At 45.1% G+C, this 24,960-nt stretch overlaps 1 protein-coding gene and 1 long non-coding RNA gene across 2 annotated transcripts; one reads left to right on the forward strand and one right to left on the reverse strand.

The window, feature by feature from the left end:
- Positions 1-6,782: 6,782 nt before the first annotated feature.
- Positions 6,783-7,918, reverse strand: GAS1 (growth arrest specific 1). The gene has a single exon (XM_049895265.1). It carries the CDS (start codon positions 7,908-7,910, stop codon positions 6,870-6,872), a length of 1,041 nt encoding a protein of 346 aa, XP_049751222.1. The 5' UTR covers positions 7,911-7,918; the 3' UTR covers positions 6,783-6,869.
- A 1,023-nt stretch (positions 7,919-8,941) lies between these two features.
- LOC126082616 (uncharacterized) lies at positions 8,942-24,649 on the forward strand. The gene is made up of 3 exons (XR_007518588.1): positions 8,942-15,823; positions 19,028-19,161; positions 23,513-24,649. It is a non-coding gene; the product is annotated as an uncharacterized LOC126082616 (long non-coding RNA).
- The last annotated feature ends 311 nt before the right edge of the window (positions 24,650-24,960 follow it).

Raw genomic sequence — 24,960 nt, forward strand, 5'->3', positions numbered from 1 at the left:
TTCTCTTCCTCTCAGACCAAAGATAACACCATCTACCCAGTTTTCTGAGTCATATTGGCCTCTGTCATCCCTGAACACCCTATATTTGAAGAGCCACGGTGCCTTGAGTCTGACTTCTTCCTCTCTTCTGTCACTTCCTAGCCCAGGCCCTGGGGCTTGTCCACTGGTCCCCAGTAGTAGTCTCCTAACTGGTCTCCCTGGCTCTGGTCATCATCATGTGTTCTGTTCAAGATGAGGAACCTCAGGTGGAAGCTTTCTGCTGGGAACTCATGCCCATCAACACCGCCACGCAGGGTAAAGCCAATGCTGTGTATGACATTCAAGACACCTCTGACTTGGTATTAACCCTTCTTTCAGCCTATCCCTGCTACTTCCTACCTTAAACGATGGTGGTAACAATTGTTCAGCCAGTAACACACACACACTTGCACACACACACATACAAGCACACACATACACACTATGCCTTTGAACATGTTGTTCCCTATAATGGCAATGTTTTCTCACCTTTCTCCTGGCTAACTTCCACTCTCGTTTGTAGACTTAGCTTCCTTGTCACTTTCTCCAAGCATCTGTTCTTAAACTCAAGGTTGAACAAAGTCATCTTCTGTGCTCACCGTGTATGTTAAAAGTGTCTAAGTGTGTCTATCGCCCAGACAGGACTGACTCAAAACTCATGAAGGGACAAACGTGTCATATTCACATTTGTACCCCTTGCACATACTAGACCCTCAGTCAATGCTGTGGAACCAGAATGAACTCTTCCTATGCCTCTTTCCCCACTTTCAGGATTACAGACATAAGTTATAATCATCATAAAAGCTTATCACCATGTTTGTTACAGAAGGACCCTCCAAATAGGTTTGATACCCATCAAATTTCTACCCGGCAGGTAAGAAAATGAAGTGGGTTAAAACTGAAAGTTGGATGGCTGGTATTTTCCCAAAAAAGAGATGTCTGCAAATGCCTCAGTCCTCATGGAGTGAAAAGCTCCTCATTTTGGAGCTCACTAACATCCGCTCAGTAACTAAATACACAATAGGATTTAGTTGCGATTATGGCCTCACTTTTCTTCCCAAGAACCCACAAATATCAAACAGAACTTCTAAAATTTAAGTATAGAAATAAGCTTGTAAGAATGCATACTTATAACTAGAGCACAGAAGGATATCCATAAAGTCTGGAAACAGAGGGTATTATTTTATTTTTTTGTTACTGGTTGAAGATGTCCTCTGTGACGTTGTCTATAGTCACCTGTTTGTAGACCTTAAGGAGCATCCCGTTTGCTTAAGGAGAACATGGCCTAGCTACCATACTACATACCAACACCGTTGAGAGTAAATATGTCTCCAAACAACTTTATAAAGTTGAGCTCTTGGCCCTAGAAAATCATCAGGACATCATTTTGACAAATGTCATGTCAAAAAATGTATTTAATATTATCATGGATCTCATGCTTCCGAAACAAGGGGAGTAAACATTCTCTGGTCCTCAGCAGCCCTTCTAGCTTCCTTTAGTGCATATTGCACAGGGTTTGGAGGTAGCCCTCCAAAATATTAGCTGAAAGCTTCCTCCGTAAGCAAATCTTTCCCACATCCTTCCCTGCAGTTCCTCTTCAAGAGGTGTCAGCATGGCTGAAAGAATGAAGTGGCCGCACATTGTTTGGCCTGTGCTATTATGTGCTTAACATTTCCATGACAAAAGTGCCACTCGACTTCTCCCCGATTAATGCAGCTCGAGGGCTCTTGTCGTCCTTTAATAAAACATTGTTGAAATCATTTATTTAGAGCCCCTGGTTACTAGTGGGAGAATGACCATCTTTGTGCCAAAATATAGTGTATACAGTCCACTATTTTGTAGTAGATCATTCTGTTATTTAAGAAATTGATTAAATGGGTGCCTTAGAAGGTATTTATGCTAATACCACATTACTTATGTCATTCAGATAGTCAAGGGTGGCCCTTTTCAACTGTCTACCAGAGGCAATCCCTCAAGCCAGATACTGTAACAGCCCACGTTCCTTAACGCACGAGGCAGTGAGAACCACTGGGAACCCAACCGTGCTAGAAGTCCTCTTTGGTCATAAGGCATTTTGGAATAAGATGTTCCCCAACGACCTTGCTTTGGGTAGCTGGAGGAAACACAGTCAATTGACAAAGTTTCTGATGTTCCCTGGTGTGAGCTTTGAAAGCAAATGATGTGCGCTTTTACAGGTTCCAGAAGGGATCCATGAAGTTTGGTTAGAGAACTTCCTCAGTGAACTGAAAGGCCAACGATGCAAAGCCAAAACTTGGAAGTAGGAAGGTTTCAAATGTAGTATTTGATGTTTCTGAACGTTCTTATGGCGATCTTTTCCTTTTAGTCTATGTTGTACCTTGCCATTGAGTTGATTCCAACTCTGGGTGGCACAAAGAGTTAAGCACTCAAGTACTAGCCAAAAGGTTGGTTGGTGATTTGATTTCAACCAGAGATGCCAGGCAATATGCTTCCGAAAGATCACAAACTTGAAAATCCTGTGGAATATTTCCACTCTGCATACAATGAGTCACCATGAGTTCCAGACTATATGACATAACATTGAAAGGGGTCCTGGTGGCACAAACAGGCGCTCAGCTGCTAACTGAAAGGTTGGAAGTTCAAACCCACCCAGCAGCTCCACGGGAGAAAGACCTGGTGATCTGCTTCCCTAAAGATTATAGCCAAGAAAACCCTATGGGGCAGTTCTACGCCATCACATGGGATCTCCACGAGGAACTGACTTGATGGCACCTACCAACAATAACAACATAACATTCTGGGATGGAATGGCTGAGGGTGTGGAAGGGTGGTGAAAAAAGGAAACCATGTGATTCCTCTTGAATCCTGAAGGTAGAGACCTGGGTCTTCACCCACGTGGATGGACCCCAGCATGCCCCAGATGTGCGAGAGTGTGGTCACTCCTGAAGTTTGTGGTGCTTGGACCAAGAGCTCCTTCCTTCCCTACGGGCATGTGTAAGAGCTCTGCCCAAGCACAGGGAGGGCCTGCTACCTAGCGCAGGGATTTCCTTCCCTATGCTATTTTTCCACTTCACATACGTGTATCGCTCACATACATGGCTATATATTGTTAAAAATAAACAGAGACCTTATGTTATGTCCATTGTGATTGTATACAAAAGCTTTGCTGTGTGCTCGGGCGGGCAGTGAAGCTTGAACCTCCTTCTATTTACTGTATGGTCACTGTCAGTTCAATGAACTGCCTCCTTGTTCTCGACCATTGTCCCACACTCCCTTAAACATTTGTCACCGAAGTGCCTCCAAAGACAAATAAACTGTCACTGAGAATTCAAACCTGCTAACTGGGGAAATGAAAAAGGCTGCAGGCACACACGGTTTTACTTGAAACCCAAAAGGAGTTCCTTTTGCCCTGTAAGACTCCTGTTAGAAGGTGGCTACTTTCTGAGATTCCCCGGGAGAAGCCAGAGATACCTTTCCTCTCATTAATGGTACTTCCGGGCATTCTCCATGAGACATTTGAGGCCACCAAATGCTCCAAATTCCAAAAGGCTCTCCAGAGAGCGTGAGATATTGCAGATGCCAACATCTGCAACAATCCTTTCCGCCTAGGAGCAGATGGCAACATACAATCCCATAACCAACAGCCTTTGGCCCTAACATCCCAACCTACTATTCTAGAATCCACTAGGTTCATAGTGGGGCGAGGGGGGTCCCGGGGTCCCGTGTATAATTGTTTAAATTAAAACGAACCACCGATCAATGTTCAGGTTGTTCAAGGAAGCAAGCATAAAGCCTCATGTCCTCTCTCCCCAAGAGTGAGCCGTGTTGATTTATTCCAGGCAGATGCTTTTGACAGGGCCCTGTAAAATCAAGTCGTGAGTTTATTGTAGCAGTTAATTATCAAGCCTTTTCGAGTGCTAATGCCCTTCACTTCTTACTGGGGAAAAACTGGGCCTTTCGCTGGGACAAAGATTTAACTTTCGGTCAAGAACGTGTTAAAATAACAGGAGATGGAGATGATTTAAATATATTTAAGGATGAAGCCAGATGGATTGCTAACTCGTCATTTTGTAAAGAAAGCTGATTTCATTTACAAGTCTCTCCCAATAGGCTTTGTTCTCCTCTCAAAGAAACAACGCTTTCAGCTTTGTTTTAACAATATGTTTACTCAACCATTCAGGTGACTGGAGACTACAGCCACACACCAGCCTCGTAAGCACTTGTTTGATACTACAACTATCTTAGACTTTCTGATGTTATGCGTATATCAATCTTGGTTGTAAGTCCGTGACGAAGTGCCTCCAAATCCCTCCAGAGAAGCTGGGGAAAGAGCGAGTTAAAGGCTAAAGAAACCTAGAGAGTAGGGGGTGCCAGTGGGTGGAGGAAGTTGAAGGGGGCATAGCTTTGTTAATTACTTTAGGCAGCAGAGAAATCTGGTTATGTTTTCTCAGCACATGTTAATATCAAATAAAGAGACAGAGATCTTGCTAATCTGTCGACCCCTCAGACAAAGTTTATTTGTGGTGACTTTTAAACTCCTGACTTGCCTTCCAATCACCGCGTTTAAAACGAAAAGCTTTAAATAAACACCAGGAATAGAAGATAAATAAACTTTTTTTCCCCTTTGCAAGTGCCTAGCTTGGCGAGGTTCAAGCTCAAATCCCCAGAGGACAGAGCGCTCTCTTTTGTGTTAATGTTTAAAAGATTTTCCAATGCCGGAGTTTATTCCTACTGCAAACATTTCTATTTACAAGGTCAAGTGTATCAGCACTCGACACAGCTTAAGAGTGTAATTATTTATCTAAGGGCGTTTGAGTGTAGATCAGTAGCTCTGGCAGGGACCCAGCCTTCAGCCCACTGCTAAACAACGCCTCACAACAATATTACAAGTCCTGGTAATTGTGCCTCTCCCCAGCGTGTTTACTTTTGCCCGCCTGAATGTTTTGTAACAAAATTTTGTACTTTTTCACCAAAAGTGTGAAAATGACTTTGAAGTCTTAAGTCTTGTAGGTTTCCTAAGCCCTATTGGTAACAGATGTTATTGGCATGTTTGATTGTTATGAGAATGTCTAGTAGCCACAGAGGACACTCCCGGGGTGGAGGGTGTGGGTGGTAAGGGTACCCTGGAGAAGCAGGAGGGGAAAGTGAGATGTCTGGGTTATCCAAATTATGCAGAGGAGACGCTAGTTATGTGACTTCTCTCAACAAATATAAAAGCCAATGGAGGCCAGTCAATTATATCTTTTTAACTGCCTCATTTACAGATGTCTAATTGTTCATTAAATTAAAGGCAGAAATAATAGCCCTTATTTCTTGTCTTGTACCGTGTTTTAACTTCGGTTGATGGTTGATAGATTCCCAGTGCCTCCTCCACCCCCCTCCTCACATATTATTGGGTTAACCACAATGTTAAGCCTGGGAAGTAACTACACCATATTCATTATTTAAAACTCTTTACTGATGTACACATTTTAATAAAACAAATAACCAAAGAATACACAAAACCATAGTTATTTAAAACATAGGACTTTTTTTTTTTTAAAAGATGTCTATAAAAATACAATGTTTAAGGCAGTTTGGAAATGCATTCATACATTTCTACAATGTCCATAAATTCTCTCAAAAATAAGAATGTTAACTTCAAATCTATAAAATACACTGTACACTTAGACTGTTCGAGATAGGGCACACTTCAAATGGACCGTGGTTCGGGTCCCTGGTGGCAAATGGATTCTATACATTTTGGGGCGGGGGAGGGGGAAGGTATAACATGGATGTGGATTTAAAACTTTTAATGTCTTTTTAAAAATAAATTATTTCTGAAGCATACAATTTATAAAAATTCTATATACAAAGTACAGCAACTGGTAATAAATCCCAGCTTTAAATACGCTTTATATACGATTTACCAGGGTTGAGTACCCTGATAGCAGCAGAGGCATCTTCATTTCTCTGCATATTTTGTACCTACAATTTCTTGATGTAGAGAACAAAAATGACAAAACAAACATCATAAAGAGGCTTTCATAGATGGCAGTGCAGAGCTCTTTTAAATAAGAAAGTTGCATTGTTCAACTCTTTAGGTCAGCATTTTTTGACCCTTATCCTAAAAAATGTCCTAAGAGATCAGAGTGGTAGGAATGCAATTCAGGTCAAGGGCTCAAAGTTACCCAAAACTAATTCAGGAATATTAACCCCTCGCCACCCACCCTTAAGGCAAGCACCACCCTCTCCCTCCAATGTCACTGAGATTTACGAAAGAATCGTAAGTGGGACTTGTATCTGTTTACTTACGATTGCAATGTCCTCACTGGTCACCTCTGGTCAATCAATAATAAAAATTGATACCGGCATTTTTTTTTCCTCCTCATAGGAAAAATGCTAATAAGACAGCCCTTTTGCAAAATGAATCTTCCTTCAAATCCCCTGTTCCAAGCCCAGTCCCTTGAGAACTGAAATTCTCAAGGTCCCAATGGTCAGCACCCCCTCTTCTGAGTTCAAGGCTACGGTTCTCCGCTTCCCCGCCTCCGCCCCCTTCACCGCGGGCGTCCTGAAACCTACAGCTAGACCCGTTTCTGCAGGACAGAATCGTTGGGAGTTTCTGGAGCCTGCAATGGGGGCGGGGAGGCTATCCATGAAACCCTGCTGGGCAAAGGAGACGAGAGAAGTGCCAAGATTCGTGGCAGGGAAACCAGCCGGTCAGAGTTTACTTTGAAAAAGTTCCTGAAGCTATTCTCAACCGTTCCCTCTATCTGTTTCCAAGCCGTGTGGCGAGCAGCGACCACAGGTGACCGGGCGCGGGAGCGAGCTAGAGCGCGCGCGCGGCAGGATGGCCCGGGCCCTCCCGCAGTCAACTGCGAGGGGCGCGAGGGCTAGAAGAGCGGCCGGAGCAGCAGCAGCAGCAGCAAGATGGAGGCGAGCAGTGTCCAGGCGCCTCGGGGCGCCGAGCGGCCGCCGCCGCCGCTCCTGCGCCCGGGCCCGTAGGGCAGGTCGCCGTGGCCACCCGCCGCAACAGCGCCGCCGCCTGGGCGCGGCGGATGCGGGACACCGTCGTCGTCGTCCAGCGGCTGCTCGCCGCCCGCGCCCCCGGCGCGCTGCTCGTCGTCGTAGTCCTCGTCGTAGTAGTCGTCCAGGCCCCCGTCCGAGCCGCTGCTGCCCTGGCCGTTGCCCATCTCGGTGCCGAAGCACAGGCGGGCCATGTTCTCCTTGACCGACTCGCAGATGGGCCGCTCGAGGCCGTCGCACACGCAGTCGTTGAGAAGCGCCGCCTTGGGCACGGCCAGCATGTCCTCGATGACGCTGCGGCACTCGTCGGTGCAGCGCAGCCCGTTGAAGAGTTTGCCACAGTAGGTCAGGTAGCGGCTGAGCGCCAGGTGGCAGCGGCTGTCGCGGTCGCAGCGCCGCCGGGCCTCGGTACAGCCCATGACCCCGCCCGCGCCCGGGCCGCCCGCGCCGCCGCTGCTCGTCCGGGGCAAGCACGGCTCAATGGCGCGCTTGGTGGACTTGCAGTTCTCGTCCTGAGCGCAGTCACAGTCTTCCAGGGCGGGCCCGCGGCGCGTGTGGTTGAGCTGAATGAGGGCCGAGATGCAGTGGCTCGGGCAGCGCCAGCGCGACGAGAAGGACGCGGCCGAGGCCGGGAAGGCGGCGGCGGCGGCTGCCGGCGCGTCGCCCCCGCCGCGCTGCGCCAGCACCGGCGCGCACGCCTCGGCGTACTGGTTGTAGGCGTAGCTGCACTCCGGCTCCCCCTGGCACTGCAGCAGCGCCTGCCAGCAGATGAGGCGGCGGCCGTGCGCCAGTCCCGAGCCCCGCGGCGCCGAGCCCAGCAGCTGCAGCAGCGCCATCAGGCACAGCCAGGCGCCCGGCACAGTCCCCCCGCGGGCCCCGCCGCCGCCGCCCAGCAGCCCTGCCACCATCGCGGGCAGCGGCGGCCGCCGGGCGAGGAGCGGAAAGGAGACGAGGCGCGGGGAGCCGCGGACGTGGAGCCGGTGGAAAAGTTTGCCCAAGTTCTGCTAACTTCTTGCATGAGTGTCTTCATAAATCCATGCGCGCCGCTGCCTGGTGTCCCGCTGGTTGCAGAAGGTCGGCTCGAGTCCTGCGAGCTCTTGCTAGAAATGCACGGCTACCAGGGGCTCTGCTCTCCACCCGGGAACCCTCCGACTCGGCCCCGGCGCTGGCGGGAGGCGCTCACAGCCGCGCCGGGGGGCTGCGGGGCGCGGGGCCGCGGCGGGGATGCAGGACCGCGCGGCGCCGCGGGGGCATCTTGCTCCGCGCCTGCAGATCCGTTGTGCGGCCGACGCGCCCGGGCCGGCTGCTCGTGCTGCGGCCGCCGCGGCTCCTTCCTCCCGGCTCAGCGCCGCGCCGCCGCCGCCGCGGGCTCTCGCATCGCGCCGCTTCCTGGCCCGGCGTCTGTGCGCTGCCCGCCTTCCCGCGGCCCGGCCGCTCCCCTCCCCCTCCGCTCGCTGCGACCCCGGCCTGGGCCGGCTCCGGGGAGCCTTTTCCGGGAGGCGCGGGGAGAACAACGAGCTCGGCGCGGCCGGAGAGCGGCTCCCGGGTTTCCCTCGGCAGCGGCCGCTGCGGCTTCCCGGGTGACAAGGAGCCCGGGGAGCGGATCCGCTGAGCCCGGCTGCGGACTTGCTCGCAGCGAGGCTTTAAATACAAAAGTGGGCCGGGAGCCCCCGCGTGGTGCCGCGGTGCCCCCTCATTATGCATGCATGGAAAAGCAAACAAACAAAAACATTAGCAACGCTCCTCCGGCTCGCCGGCTCCGGCCCCGCGCGCTCCGAGCCTGCCCGCTTTCTCCTTTCTCCACTCTCTTTCGCCTTTGCTCGGCCCCCTTGCCCGGCTTTTCGAGATACTATTGGTCCTGCCCGTTGTTGTTGAAACTTTTTTTTTTTTTTTTTTACGAGCCGCTGGAGTGGGGTTGCGGAGTGGGGGAGGGCCGGGAGGGTGGTGGGCAGCTCACATTCAAGCTTTCAGGGCTTGAAAGGAACGGAGTGTGACTGAGGCCCGGGAGCTCCTCCCACTCTTAAGGAGGCTCGGGGTGGGAGCCCCAACTCACGCCCAGAACCAGCGTGCAGGGCTTAGCGGCGGCTGTTTGCATCCGGCTCAGCCACGGAGCTTTTTGTTTTGTTCTTTTTTTCTCTCTTCTTTCCTTCTTTTATTTTTTCCTTTCCTGTTGATGGTTTTATGAATTCTCCCTGGCCCCCATCTGTTTCTTCGACTGGGTTCGGAGTTTAGTTTGTGTTTTAGCTTTCCTGGAAGGGGGAAGAGGACTCAGAAAATCGAATGTGGGACTTCTGCAACTTCAAAAACAAAACAAAACAGCGCACAAGAAAGAGGCGCACGCTTTAGTTAGATGTTGATATCACGAGCCCTCGATTCCAACTCGCAGAGCTGGCAGGTAGGGCACTTGTGCCAGGCATCGTTCTCAACTGCTAGCCAGAAATCCCACCAACTGAATTAATTTCTTAGGGATATAAATTTATAACACGGACGGTAATGAGAAATAATAGTAGATTTTACGAATCTCGAGGGTCGTTGAGCGGTACCATCTGGCCGCAGTCACAACATACAGGAGGGAGATAAATTGGCATGCGCTAAGGTTTATGTTAAAGTGTACGTTTCCATGCCTCACACACTTTAAACTGCTGAGGTTTTTGCGAGAGGAAACCTTGGGAAGGCGCCCGGAGAGAGCCGCTGTAATCCTGACGCGGGAGTTTTACGAGCTACCTTAACTGTGGCGCAACACAGCCTTCGGCCACCAGAGGCATCGGGTGTCTGCTGCCTGTCAAAAACTGGCGCTTTTTTTCCCTCCCCTTTTCGTGGAGAGACTATCAACTCCATCTGTCACAAAAATTAAGGCTAAATCTCCTTTCCAGAAGCAGAGGGAGCTGGGGCTCCAGCGCGCGCAGTTCGGCTGTCTGCCTCTCCCCAGAGGCAAAGTGGAGCTGAAATGGCAACAGCCAGAGCAGTGCCTCGGCACATGTACATTTATCAGGCTGCAGAAATGTCTCCTGTTTATGCTGAGGTTGCTGCATTCCTCAGACGCACTGGGTCTGCCTTGAGAAGCTACACCTCTGCAACCCTAAAAACAAAACAAAACAAATAACAAACCTTAAACGAACAATGAGGGGGTGGGGGGTAAGGCAGGCTGTCTTGCTGTGGCTTGAGTAGTAGAAATCCCACTAACAGCAATATGAAGTTATATTAAAAGAATCAGAAAGGCTTCATCTTCGTGGCACATCAAAACAACCGTTTTCCTTGCTTTTCAAGTATGATTATTTGAGGTGTCGTGTCTGGTGGTGCAAACGGTTGAGTGGTTGGCAGTTGGAACCCACCCAGCATTCCCAGGAAGAAAGTCCTGGCAACCTGCTTCCTATAAGATTACAGCCAAGAAAACCCTATGGTGCAGTTGTACTCTGTCCCATGGAGTCACTCGGAGTTGGAATGCACTGGAGGACATGCAGCAATGACAACAGCAGCAACACTATTTGCGTTATTTGGAGTTGTAATCTCCATTCTGCCAGGAGGGCTTAGACAAGTCACTTGCCTTCTCTACGACTTGGGTCCCTTACGTATAAAGTTCATGGCCAGATTAAAACAACAACAACTAAACCCTTTGTGGTGGAGTGGATTCTGACTCCTGGAGACCTCACACGTTAGAGTAGAGCTGTGCTCCGTGGGGTTTTCTTGGCTGTGATCTTTATAGAAGCAGATTATCAGGCCTTCTGTGGCACTGCTGGGTGGGTTTAAACTGACCACCTTTAGGTTAGTGCTGGAGTGCAAACCGTTTGTGCCACCTAGGGACCTTAGGTCCACATTAGATATTTGACAAAGTCCCTTTCATCTTAAAGCTCCATGCTCATGTTCTCATAAGAACCAAGGTGAGTGTTCGTTCTCATCTCGAAGTAAACGTTTGTTAAGTTCCTTTGTACTAGTGGGCCTCAAACATTAGTGTCCATCAGAATCATCTGAGAGGCTTGTTAAAACCCAGGTTGCTGGACTCCGCCCCTGGAGTTTCTGATTCAATAGGACTAGTGGGGTCCTGAGAATCTGGGTTTCTAGCATGTTCTCAAGGGATGCTGCTGCTGCTTCATATCTGGGGGCTGCACTTTTAGAATCGCTGCCCTAGGGTGCCGTGTGTGTGTGTGTTTAATTTACCCCACCCTGGCCTTGATATAGCTTTCAGTGGGATTTGAGGGAGGTCCAGGAACTCTGTATGCTCTGCGGACGCCTCCACCCCCAGGCTCAGGTCATTGCAGGCCAGAGGGCCTGTAAATGACCTAATAGGCCAGGCCTGAAAAGGGGGCTCTAAGGAGATATGAGAACTAATCACCCCTCCCCCATAAGCCCAGGAGACCACGAGAACCGATCTCATCGTACCTAACGTCTAGATTTTCATCAGTGAACCCTAGACCTCCGAAAGGGTCAGTGGTGGTTCAGTAGTAGAATTCTTACCTTCCCCATGAAAGGCCCGGGTTTGGTTCCCTGCTAATGCACCTCCTACAAAGTCACCCATCTGTTCAGTGGAGGCTTGCGTGTTGCTATGATGTCGAGCAGGTTTCAGTGGAGCTTTCAGACTAAGACAAGGAAGAAAGGCCTGGTGATCTACTTCCAAAAACCATGAAGAGAAGGGAAGCATCCAGGTGGATACTTGTGTCTTTGACCTAAGAAACGCTATGATGGATGTGTTCTGATTATCTGTTGCTGCATAACAAACCACCTCAAAACTTAGTGACTTAAAACAACGTTCTCAGTTATGTCTCAGAGTTCTTTGAGTTGACTGGCCTGAGCTGTGCTGTTCTTGCTTGGGGCAGGGTTGGACTAGGATAAGGTGAGTGCAGCGCTTAGGGTAAAAATTCAAAGAGGCGCTCACCCTTGGGGTCTCTGCAACACCCCTATGAGAGTACGTGCCTTCCGAAATTTTCCACTTTGGTGGCTTGGGATCTCTTTCATGTGCTTCCAGTTAGATGGCTGCTGAAGCTAGAGTCATCTGAAGGTTAAAGTGGGCTTGACATTAAAGATAACTTCTTCACTCACAAGTCTGTGCCTTCTTCACTCACATGGTTAAAACAGCTGGGAGCTTGCTAGGCCCCTCTTTCTCTCTCCATGTATCCCCTCCACGTGGCTAGCTTGAGCTCCCTCATAGAATGATAGTCTCAAGATGGACATACTTCTTACACGGTGGCTGGCTTCCCAAGTGCAAGGGTTCTAAGAGACCCAGGTGGAAGCTGCAAGGCTTCTGGTGACCTGGCCTTGAAAGCCCCAAAACGTCACTTCCACTGTATTCTACTGGTCAAGGTCAATAAGGCCTAGCCAGTATTCAAGGGGAGGAGAATTAGACTCGACCACTTCATGTGAGCATCATGGATGTAAAGGGAGGGAGGGAATTGATGGCGGCTAATTTTGGACATATTTTTTTAAATTTTGGACACTACCACAAAAAGACCAGACAACAAACAGGTTTTGGTGGTGGGAAATCATAAATGCTTTTGCTGCAAGTGGAGTTTCAGATCTTTGAGAAACCCATATGTGTGTATATATATATATAGCTCCAAAACCAAAAAATCCATTGCTGTCAAGTCGATTCTAGCTCACAGCAACCTTATAGGACAGAGTAGAACTGCCCCATAGGGTTTCCAAGAAGTGCCTGATGGATTTGAATGGCCAACCTTTTTGTTAGCAGCTGTAGCTCTTAGTCACGACGCCACCAGGGTTTCCTTAAACCAAACCTGTTGCTGACGAGTCAATTATATATATATATATATATAAAATGGAAATCGGAGAAAGATTGGGGTTGAAAATATAAAAATAGGCAATGGAATTTAAAATCAGGGAACTGGATGAGATCACTGAAGGAGTGAGTTTGGAGAGAGAAGGGGGTAGCCAACAAGTAATACGGAAGACAGGAGAGTATGGAGTCCCAGAAGTCCAATAAAAAAGTGCTTTGAAAAGAAGAGGGTGATCAGTTGTGTCCAATACTGCTGAAAAGTCAAATAAGATGAGGACTGAGAAGTAACCATGGAATAGAGCAAGATTCCCATCAGCAGTAACCTCGGCAAGAAAAATGGCAGGATGAAGGCCTGATTATAGTGGATTGAGGAGAGAACATGACGGAGAGTGGGAAAGGCCAGTAAACGTAACTTTTTCATGGAGTTTTCATAGAAATGGGACAGTTTCTGAGTGGAGATTTGTAGTATAGGAAGTTTTTTTTTTTTTTAGATTGGAGAAATTATAGCCTAATAGGCCAGTAGGAACGATACAGTAGAAAAGGGGATGAGGCAGCAGAGACAGGCATGAAAGCAAACAAAAGCAAAGTCTGAGTAGGGCAGAGGTGATGGCACCCAGAACAGGTGAGCTGGAAAGAAAGGAGGCATTTGTCAGTGAGTGGGACCTTCCAATTAGAGGTTCCGAATTAAAGATTTTAGAGACTGCGTAGTTATTGGTAATGCCCAGGTCTAGGATAAGATAGAGAGTGGTGTCTGAGGGAGCAGGATGGAAAGATTGTTCAAAGTACGGAAGTCAAGAAACTAAGAGACTTGAATTGTCATGAATGGTAAGAGTAGCCTGAAGAGAAAAACAGCAAGTCAGATGATAAAACTGCGAAGAAATGAACACCTAAGAGAACTAAGCCTGGATGCCCTAAAGACTATGTGGTGACTCTGTGCAATGTCAGTTTAACCTAAGCAGAAATGATGTTTCCCAGAATTCCCTTCCCTATGTGGTTCCATGTTAGTGTTGGCCACAAAGCAAAGTTTGCTCTTGATTTGAAAGGAGGAAGTGAAGTAGCAGCCATGTTATTTTTACTCTTTGAAGATAGATGCAGATCCCAAGCACCATGACACCTTGCACTCATAGTCACCTTGGTTGGTTATGGGCAGCTCTTCAACCAGCGCCCTTCAGCAATCCTACTTCAGTCTCGGTAAATCCTGGACAAAGTTCATGTTCAGTTCCACGGAGAGGGCTTGGGATTGTCCCGTGGGTCCATGACATTGAAGTTGGAACTGGTGAGGCAGACACTGTGGCCAATTTGCCCTTGCTGGTCCCAGTTTTCTCACAGGTCCGTTTGTTCTTGGTTTTGTCTATATCCAGATTCACTTTGTAACTGCTGGTGTGCCTGACCTATATGGAATTCAAGCTCAACACAAGAATCAACAGACTGCCTGGACTGCTATACCAGATCCCACAACCGTGGAAAGTCTTGGGTTTTTATATTAAATCATTCAGTGGTGTTCACAGAATTCTTCTATCCCGCTCTGACTGATACAGCATCCTCTGTATGTCACGGATTAACTTCTCTCCTAAGTGTCTAGAATGTGACCTATTATGTACCAGATTTGGGAGGATTAAGAACATAGTCATTCATTTTCTGTCTTCGGTGGTTCAGATGAGCAAGCCTGACTGAGAACACTGTAGGTGGAAGGCTGGAAGTCAGTAGGTGCTGTTGGAGTAGCTGATAGCAAGCCATTCAAGGAAGCTAGACACTTGCAGGCAGGAGGAGGTGAAACAAAAGAGGGCGGTCATGAATTGAATTGTGTCCCCCTCCCCCCTACCCACCAAAATACCTGTCAACTTAGCTGGGCTGTGAGTTCCAGTATTGCGTGATTGTCCACCATTTTATGTAATTTCCCTCTGTGTTGTAAATTCTATCACTATGATGAAATGAGATGGGCTAGTTGCAGTTATTTTGATGAGATCTACAAGATTAGATAGTGTCTTAAGCCAATCACTTTGAGATATAGAAGAGAGAAGCGAGCAGAGAGACAGGAACCTCGTACCACCAAGAATGCAGTGCTGGGAGCAGAGCATGTCCTTTGGGCCTGAGGTTCCTGCACTGAGATGCTCCCAGACAAAAGGAAGACTGATGACAAGGACCTTTTTCTAGAAAGCCTTCCTTGGAGATGGTGGCCTGAATTTGGACTTCTAGCCTACTAGACTGTGAGAGAATAGACTTCTCTTTGTAAAAGCCATCCACTTGTGGTATTTCTGTTATAGAAGCACTAGATGACTAAGACAAGGGCCAACAAGCCTACCTACCCAACCCCTACGTTAAGGTCTGATGGGATGTGGGCCATGGGAGAAAAAACAGCCAGGACTTGAGAGGGCTAAAGTGGAAGTCATGCCTTCAAGGATCAGCTAGGTTTTAGTTAGAGTAAGAAGGTGAAGATACAATTCAGAAAGGAGGCTGAGGGTAGAGGAGAGTTTTCTGAGAACAGATTGGGAGCTACAGGGTACACAGCGGAAGGGAGAGGTTGCGATGGGAATTAAGCCAGTTTAAGAGACGTACAGCGTGATATGGGGATTAGTGCCTGGGTGATGAGGAATGGTTTGGAGGTCTGTTGTTGTCCACCAGCCGCTCCGTGCGGAAAGATATGCAGTCTGCTTCCATAAGGATTTACAGCCTTGGAAAGCCTATGGGGCAGTTCTACTCCGTCCTATAGGGTCATTACTGGTCAGAATCAACTCAACGGCCATGGGTTTGGTTTTGGTTTGTTGTTATTAGCTGTTGTTGAGTTGGTCTCTGACTTATGGCAACCCCATGCACAGTAGAACATAACACTGCCCAGTCCTGCGCCATTCAAATGTTCAGTGGCAAATTGGACCATTGTGGTCCCTAGGGTTTTCATTGGTCCCACATATAATTCATCAGTTAGTGCTATTGGGTGCTGCCTGTAAAATATAGCCCAAATCTCATCACCTTCATTGCTACCACCTTGATCCAAGCTACCATCGTTTCTCTCCTAACTATAGATGATCAAGTTCTATTTGAAACTTCCAAAGATTTTACATCGTCTCAGAATAAAGTCCACACCTCTGACCAGGACCTGTAAGTTTTGATTAATGACCACTAGGCCCCCAAAGGGAGCATTGGTGGTTCGATGGTAGAGTCCTCACTTTCCATATGAGAGACCTAGGTTTGGTTCCCGGCTAGTGCACCTTATGCTGTCTCTCAGGGGAGGCTTGCATGTTGCTATGATAATGAACAGGTTCCAGCAGAGCTTCCAGACTAAGACTAGGAAGAGAGACCTGGTGATCTACTTCTGAAAATCAGCTATTGAAAACTATGGATCGAAATGGTTCAATCCAAAACCAGTCATGGAGATTGGTCAGTGTTTGGTTCCTTTGTGCATGGGATTGCCATGAGGCGGGAGCTGACTTCACGGCAGCTAACAACAATAATATGACTGTTGTTGTTGTTAGGTGCCGTTGAGTTGGTTCCGACTCATAGTGACCCTATGCACAACAGAACAAAACACTGCCCGGTCCTTCACCATCCTCACAACTGTTGCCATGCTTGAGGCCATCGTTGCAGCCACTGTGTCAATCCATGTCACTGAGGGTCTTCTTCTTTTTTGCTGACCCTCTACTTTACCAAGCATGATGTTTTTCTCCAGGGACTGATCCCCCCTGATAACATGTCCAAAGTATATGAGACATAGTCTTGCCATCCTTGCTTCTAAGGAGCATTCTGGTTGTACTTCTGAGACAGATTTTTTTGTTCTTTTGGCAGTCCATGATGTATTCAATGTTCTGCGTCAACACCACAATTCAAAGGCGACAATTCTTCTGTCTTCCTTATTCATTGTCCAGCTTTCGCATACATATGAGACGATTGAAAAAAATCATGGCTTGGCTCAGGTGCACTTCAAGGTGAAATCTTTGCTTTTCAACACTTTAAACATGTCTTTTGCAGCAGATTTGCCCAATGCAATGCGTCTTTTGATTTCTTGACTGCTGCTTCCGTGAGTGTTGATTGTGGATCCAAGTAAAATGAAATCTTTGACAACCTCAATCTTTTTAACATTTATCATGATGTTGCTTTTTGGTCCAGTTGTGAGGATTTTTGTTTTCTTTATGCTGAGGTGTAATCCATACTGAATGCTGTGGTCTTTGATCTTCATTAGTAAGTGCTTCAAGTCCTCTTCACTTTCAGCAATCAAGGTTGTGTTATCTGCATAATGCAGGTTGTTAATGAGTCTTCCGCCAATCCTGATGCTCCATTCTTCTTCTTATAGTCCAGCTTCTAGGATTATTTGCTCAGTATACAGATTGAATAAGTATGGTGAAATGATACAGCCCTGACACACACCTTTCCTGACTTTAAACCATGCAGTATCCCCTTATTCTGTTTAAATGACTGCCTCTTGATCCAGGTACAGATTCCTCATGAGCACAATTAAGTGTTCCAGAATTCCCATTCTTCCCAATGTTGTCTGTAATTCGTTATGATCCACACAGTTGAATGCCTTCACATAATAAATAAAACACAGGCAAACCTCTTTCTGGTATTCTCTGCTTTCAGCCAGAATTCATCTGACATCAGCAATGATATCCCTGGTTCCACGTTCTTTTCTAAATCCGGCTTGAATTTCTGGCAGTTCCTTGTTGATATACTACTGCAGCCATTTTTGAATGACCTTCAGCAAAATTTTGCTTGCATGTGATATTAAAGATATTGTTTGATAATTTCCGCATTCGGTTGGATCACCTTTATTGGGAATAAGTATAAATATGGATCTCTTCCAGTCAATTGGCCTGGTATCTGTCTTCCAAATTTCTTGGCATAGACGAGTGAATAGTTCCAGTGCTGCATCCATTTGTTGAAACATCTCAATGGGTATTCTATCAATTCCTGGAGCCTTGTTTTTTCCAATGCCTTCAGTGCAACTTGGACTTCTTCCGTAAGTACCATCGGTTCCTGAACATATGTTACCCCCTGAAATGGTTGAACGTCAACCAATTCTTTTTGGTATAGTGACTGTGTATTTCTCCCATCTTCTTTTGATGCTTCCTGGGTTGTTTAATATATTCCCCATAGAATCCTTCAGTATTGCAACTTGAGGCTTGAAGTTTTTCTTCAGTTCTTTTAGCTTGAGAAATGCTGAATGTGTTTGGTTTTCCATCTCCAGGTCTTTGCACATGTCATCATAATATTTTATATTGTCTTCTCGAGCTGTCCTTTGAAATCTTCTGTTCAGCTCCTTTACTTCATCATTTTTTCCTTTTGCTTTAGCTGCTCAATGTTCAGGAGCAAGTTTAAGAGTCTCTTCTGACACCCATTTTTGTCTTTTCTTTATTTCTTGTGTTTTTAGTGACCTCTTGCTTTCTTCCTGTATGATGTCCTTGTTGTCATTCCACAAATTGTCTGGTCTTCGGTCATTAGTTTTCAACACATCAAATCTATTCTTGAGATGGTCTCTAAATTCAGGTGGGATATACTTAAGGTCATACTTTGGCTCTCATGGGCTTGTTCTAATTTTCTTCAGTTTTGACTGGAATTTGCATATGAGTAATTGATGGTCTAATCAGCGGTCAGACCCTGGCCTTTTTCTGGCTGATGATACTGAGCTTCTGCATTATCTCTTCCTACAGATGTATAGATTTGATTCCTGTGCATTCCATCTGGTGAGGTCCATGTGTATAGTCACCGTTTATGTTAGTGAAAAAGGTATTTGCAATGAAGCAGTCGTTGGTATTGCAAAATTCTGTCTTTCTATTTCTGGCATCGTTTCTATTGCCAAGGCCATATTTTCCAACTACCAATCCTTCTTCTTTGTTTCCAACTTTCGAATTCCAGTCACCAGTAATTATCGGAGAGGGTCCCCAAAGCTTGACTCCATCCACGTCATTAAGGTTGACTCTAAGGGGTATCTCTTCCCTGATCGAAGTTTGAGTGGCTTCCAACCTGAGGGGCTTATCTTCCTGCAGTATATCAGACAAGGTTCTGCTGCTATTCATAAGGTTTTCACTTTCTAATTTTTTTCAGAGGTAGACCACTGGATTCTTCTTCCTAGTCTGTCTTAGTCTGGAAGCTCAGCTGAAATCTGTCCGCTATGGGTGACCTTGCTGGTATTTGAATACTGGTGGCATAGCTTCCAGCATTACAGCAACACACAAGCCCCCACAGTATGACAAACTGACAGACGTATGGGGGATAATATTACCAGTTCTAGCCAATGGGCTGGGATTGGAAGTGACACTCATCACTTCTGATGTGAGGCGTTTAATGGCTGGCGTTAATATCTTCCAGGACTCTCTTTCCCTGCTCCACTGAACCTAGAAGAGTTGAGTTGTTATGGACGTGCCCTAAGGTCAAAACAATCTGCAATGCAAATTTAACACTTGGAGGACAGCTGCCCCAGACCTGCAGCAGTTTTACAAGAGGTAAAAACAAACTTCTACTCAGTGATAAGCCACTGAGATATTGGTGCTATTTGTTACAACAGCATAACCTGGCCTATCCTCAGCTGAAACTGCTAATGGTGCATGCTTAGAAAACCCAAGGGGTATTTAATAAAAAAAAATTCTAGATTTAATGAGAAAATTTGGTAAAATGCCCAAATGCTAGGTGAATACAAAAAAATAGCCTTTTCTATACTTCAGCTATAATATAAGCACCTAGAAAGGAAATTTGGAGAAATATTTCATGCATAATTGTGAAAAAAGGTATAAAGTATTTGGGAATAAACTTTACAAGGAAGAATTTTGGACCCATATGAGTAAAACTATAAAATATTATTATAAGAGCTAAAATAAGATCTGAATACACAGAAAGGGGTAAATATTAAAAAAATATGATGTTAATTCTTCCAACTAATATATGAATTTAAAGCAATTCTAATTCAAATCCTAACAGGATTTTTCTTGAAATTATATTCAAGTTCATATGGAAAAACTAATGACTAAAAATACATTAAAAAAAAACTTGGAACAGAAATATGAGGTATCAGAACATCCTATGCAGTCTTAGTTATTAAATCAATATGATACCAATGTAACCATAACCTTTGTCATATAGGTATGACCTATATGACATAAACTATAACCTTCACAAAGGTGACGGTTTAGTCTGTGAGGAAAGTGGTCTCTTAAATAAACGATACTGGCAAAACTGACCATCTATTTTGAAGGAAATGTAAAAATAAATTCCAGTTAAAAATTGAAATAATACAATAATAAAATTCAGGTAAGAAAATCTAAGCTATGACATATAACCTAGAATTTGGGAAAACCCTTATAGCCAGGAAAATCAGAAGCTATGGATGGAAACTATACGTACTTGACTATATGTATATGAGTACGCTATGAGCCACTAATAGCTAAATCACCGATCAGAAAAGAATATTTATGAAATGGATGATAAAAGATGAATTCCTCTGGTAAGTAAAGAGTTCTTATAAACAAAAGAAGACAGTCTAAGAGAAAATGAAGAAAAGATGTAAATAATTCACAGAAGAGCAAATCCAAATAGTAAACAAACAGGTAACAAGCTGTTTGAGTAGTCATATGAAAGAAAAGTAGATAACAACGAGCTGTCATTTTAACACTGACTCATAGCAACGCCCTAGGGTTCCTAAAGCTGTGAATCTTTACGGAGCAGACTGCCCCGTCTTTCTCCTGCGGAGCCACTCACGGTTTCGAACTGCTGACTTCTCAGTTAGCAGTCAGTCACCTCAACCACTGCCCACCAGGGCTCCAAAAAGATGTTTAAATTCACTAACAGTCATATGAAAGGAAATTAGACAACAACAAGATATCATTTTAACAGTCAGTGTTGTTGCTGCGTGGTTCCGAGTAGATTCTAACTCACAGTGACCCTAGAGGACAGAGTGGAACTGCCCGGTAAGGTTTCCGAGGAGTGGCTGGTGGATTTGAACTGCTAATCTTTCGGTTAGTAGCCGAGCTCTTAACCACTGTGCCACCAGGGCTCCTAATACTCACTAGACTGGTAAAAAGTTGAAAGCTCTGTGTCGTTGTTAGTTGCCTTAGCGTGGGCTCTGACTCACAGCAACCCCGAGTGTAACAGGACAGAACGTTGCCTAGTCCTGCACCATCTTCATGATGTTTGGTATGTTTGAGTCCATTGTTGTAGCTATTGTGTCAAAGGTCCCCTTGCCTTTGCTGGCTCTCTGCTTTACCAAACATCATGTCTTTCTCTCGTGATTGGTCCCTCTTGATGACACCTTCAAAGTAAACAAGTCAAAGTCTTGGACAATATTTTGTGATTCACAGGATTTTCATAGGCTGGTTTTCAGAAGTAGATTGCCAGGCCTTTCTTCCTAGTCTGTCTTAGTGTGGATGCTCTGCTGAAACCGGTCCGCCGCCAGTAACCCTGCTGGTATCTGAAATACTGATGACATAGCTTCCAGCATCACAACAACACACAAGTCAGCACAATGCAACAGACAGAGGGGTGGTGTGAAAGCATCGTAACAGTTAGTTATTGTAAGGGTGCCTTCAAACATTGCTGGTGGAAATGTGCTGTGTTAAATTCTTTTTGGAAGGTGATCAAGCAACTCCTTTAAAATGTAAAGTACATGTACGATTTTGCTCAGCTCACTCCTGGGAATCTTTTCAATAATAATAATAGCAATAATAACAATAATGATAAGAAAAGACACTATATATATTCTAGCAATCCCCTTAAAAACAATTATGTTCTTTTCCAAAAGTTGCAAAAAAGTCCTGGAACCCCACTGTTTTGGTTTAGGGCATCTGCTTATCCCTGAACCAGTCAACGTGGCCTGAAAGGTGGGTTGGTCTTATTTAGCAGGTCTGGGTCATGTGCCCAAGTACCTTAGTGAATGAGTAAAGGGATAGCCCCTAGGGAAAAACCAGTCAGATAAAAAGGTGTTCACTACTCCAGGACTCCAAGGAGCCCTGGTGGCACAACAGTTAAGTGCTAATTGAAAAGTTAGCAGTTCAAACCACTTGGTGGCTCCAGGGGAGAAAGACCTGGAGATCTGCTTCCATAAAGATTACAGCCAAGAAAACCCTATGGAGCAGTTCCACTCTGTAGTACGTGGGGTCACTATGAATCGAAATCAACTGGACAGCACCTAATGACAACAACACCACACCAAGACTCCACAAACAGTCTGCAGATTGGTGCTGTTCCATGAGCTGTTTCTTAGCGGCCCCTGAAGAAGAAGTGAGTAGAGAATTGAGAGTGTGTACTTAGATACTTCCATGGCATTTTGAAAGAGTAATTTTACGTCTGTTGGATCTGATCATGAAAATGTTGTATTTTATTTTTCTACTAATTTCTTTTTTATTTTGTTTTACAAAAGTACCTATCTGTGATAGATGGGAAAAAACAAAACAACCCTGTTCTGTCACCACAGATAATCTGAGAAGCAAAAACAAGAAAGAAACCAACACTAGTGGGTTTTTCTTTTTTGGTTTTAAGAGCAAAGACATAGTTGGGTGTAGGCGGTTAAGGATTCCCCACTGTGTGAAGATGAATAAAAATGTAAGAAAAAAACACCTAAATCTTCAAAGAATGTCATTAGTATCTCCAGGAGGCAAAATGACAGTACAATCATGTTTTTACTGACAGGCTCACTGTCCTAGTTTCCTAGGGAAGCCATAACATAAATACCGTAAGTCAGTGGCTTTAAAGAACAGAAATTTATTGCCTCATGGTTCAGGAGGCCTGAAGCCTGAATGCAAGGTGTGGTTCTAGCAGAGGCCTTTCTTTGTGTATATCAGTTTCCAGTGGCCAGCAATTCTTGGGGTCCAATTCTTGAAGTGTGTGTCTTTCCCGTGTGTGTCTCTGTGTCTAATCTGCTCTTTTTAGAACTCAGAAGTGATAAGGTTTAGGATCCACCCTACACTGGAATAACCTCATTAACATAACAGAAGAGTCCCCCTTATTTCCAAGCTGGGTCACATTTACAGGTACCACAAAAAACAAAAAACCCACTGCCATCAAGTCGATTTCAACTCATAGTGACCCTATAGGACAGAGTAGAACTGCCCCATGGAGTTTCCAAGGAGCACCTGATAGATTTGAACTGCCTACCTCTTGGTTAGCAGCCATAGTACTTAACCACTACACCACCAGGGTTTCCTTTACAGGTACAGGGATTAAGATTTCAACACATATTTTTGGGCAACACTATTCGATCCATAACAGTCATAAATGCAGGCAGAGCAGCTGTGTATCACGGTCAACCTCCTGCTCTCTAAGGAGTATAAGATGAGCTCCTCATACCATTACTTTGGGACTCTAAATTCAACATCTAATAAAAAGACAAAACTCTCACAAAATCAGTGGAAGCGCTGATTCTCAGGAAACTTTGCTTTTGTATTTTCTGAAAAAGATATTAACCAAAAGGTGATTGAAAGCTCAGTAGCGAGATTTAATGAACAACATTTGAAGTACAACATGTTTCAACCACAGTGGCTTGCAGTGAACAGTATAGTTTTCTTCGAAGAGCAATTATCCTGTATGAAAATTTGTAAACATTTGAACATTACACTTTAAATTCTCCAATATCCAGGGTCACTTCTGCAACAAGGGTTATCGAATATTTTAAATAGCACATATCTGATAGATCTGTAGGCCTTGTTTTAAAATCTAGTTTCTCATTACTAAAATCAAGGCTATTAACAGAAGAAATTTTGTAATAACTATTTCATAAATCTAATCAAACCGTTCTCTAAATTAATAAACTTTGTAAGAGAAGTTATCAATTTCCTTAAACATATACTTTTTTTTTTTATCATATAGGAATCTTTATAAAGAGAACCACCATCACCACTACCAGCTGCCATCGAATGGATTATGACTCGTGGCAGCCCCATGTGTGTCAGAGAACTGTGCTCCATGGGGTTTTTAATGGCTGTGATCTTTTGACACAGATCACCAGGCCTTTTTCCTGAGGTGCCTCTGGGTGGATTCAAACCACCAACCTTTTGGTTAGTAGCCAAGCGCTTAACTGTTTACACCACCCAGGGATTCCTTGTTGTTGTTGTTCTGTGCTGCCAAGTGGATTCTGACTTATAGCAACTCCTTAGTCATGGTTAAAAACAAACCAAAAACCAAACCCGTTGGAGTTGAGTCAATTCTGACTAATGGAGACCCCATGTGTTACAGAGCAGAACTGCTCCATAGGATGTTTTTTGGCTATAATTTTTACAAAAGCAGATCACCAGTCCTTTCTTCTGTGGTACTGCTGGGTGGGTTTGAACCGCCAACCTCCAGGTTAATAGTCGAGTACAAACTGTTTGCACACCTAGGGGCCTATAAAAAGAATATGCTTTAAAAAAAAGAAGAAAAACTATCAGTAACAACAACAACAACAAAAATCTATTAAGCTAATATAAAATTGGTGAATGATTAATGCTTCTTAAACAATTTGGGGGCAAATACGTTAGACTTGCTTACATCTTCATTGCTGAAGATCTAGAATTATAAAGTCTCTTGGAAAAAGATCTATGATCTTATTGACATATAAAGATTACAACCCAGGTAATTCTTTTTAATGAGATGTGTATCCCAGAACTGTATAGCGACCTTACCAAACACATCACTAGTGATTTCATACTCCACACATTTTAAATTGCTTTCACACTGACTTGCTCATTTTTCGCTGAATTTGATTCAGTTGACACCAACAGATATTCACTGAATTCCTACTACAGTGAAACCCGGAAGTCGACGGGACGGCCTGGTTTTTCCGAGTCTCGCAAGTTTTCCACCTTTGACAGGGTGACCCTTACCACTTTTCTGTCCTTCATTTTAGTGGAAAATCAGATGTCCACCTTACACAGCTTCCAGCTTTTGCAGGTTTTACTGTATATGTGCCAGGAAGCTGAATTCTGTTTTAACCTTTAAGGGACAATAAATCCAATCTTCTAATTCACAGCAACATCGCTTAAAGCTACCATATTTAGCATTTGTTTTTTATCTTAAAAAAATAAAGTGAGGCCGTATGTGCCATTCGAGCCCAAAAGTTGCTCCTGTCGTTGTACCCCTTTTCCTAAATGATTATACTGCATGTGTTGATATGATCATTCATGGGATTCTGTTATCCATCCCAGAAATATTTATTGAGCGTCTACCCTGTGCCATGCACGCTCTTCCATTGTTCTTCCGGTTAGGGAAGCTTGCTATCTGTGGTTTTATGCTGTACACCCTTGCCTCATGCATGGATTTACGTTTAGTTCCCAAAGCCT

This window comes from Elephas maximus, chromosome 9 (genome assembly GCF_024166365.1).
Source record: "Elephas maximus indicus isolate mEleMax1 chromosome 9, mEleMax1 primary haplotype, whole genome shotgun sequence".
Taxonomy (NCBI): Eukaryota; Metazoa; Chordata; class Mammalia; order Proboscidea; family Elephantidae; genus Elephas; species Elephas maximus.

Coding starts and splice junctions, on each gene's coding strand:
- GAS1 (XM_049895265.1), bottom strand. CDS start 7,910: ATGGTGGCAGGGCTGCTGGGCGGCGGCGGCGGGGCCCGCGGGGGGACT.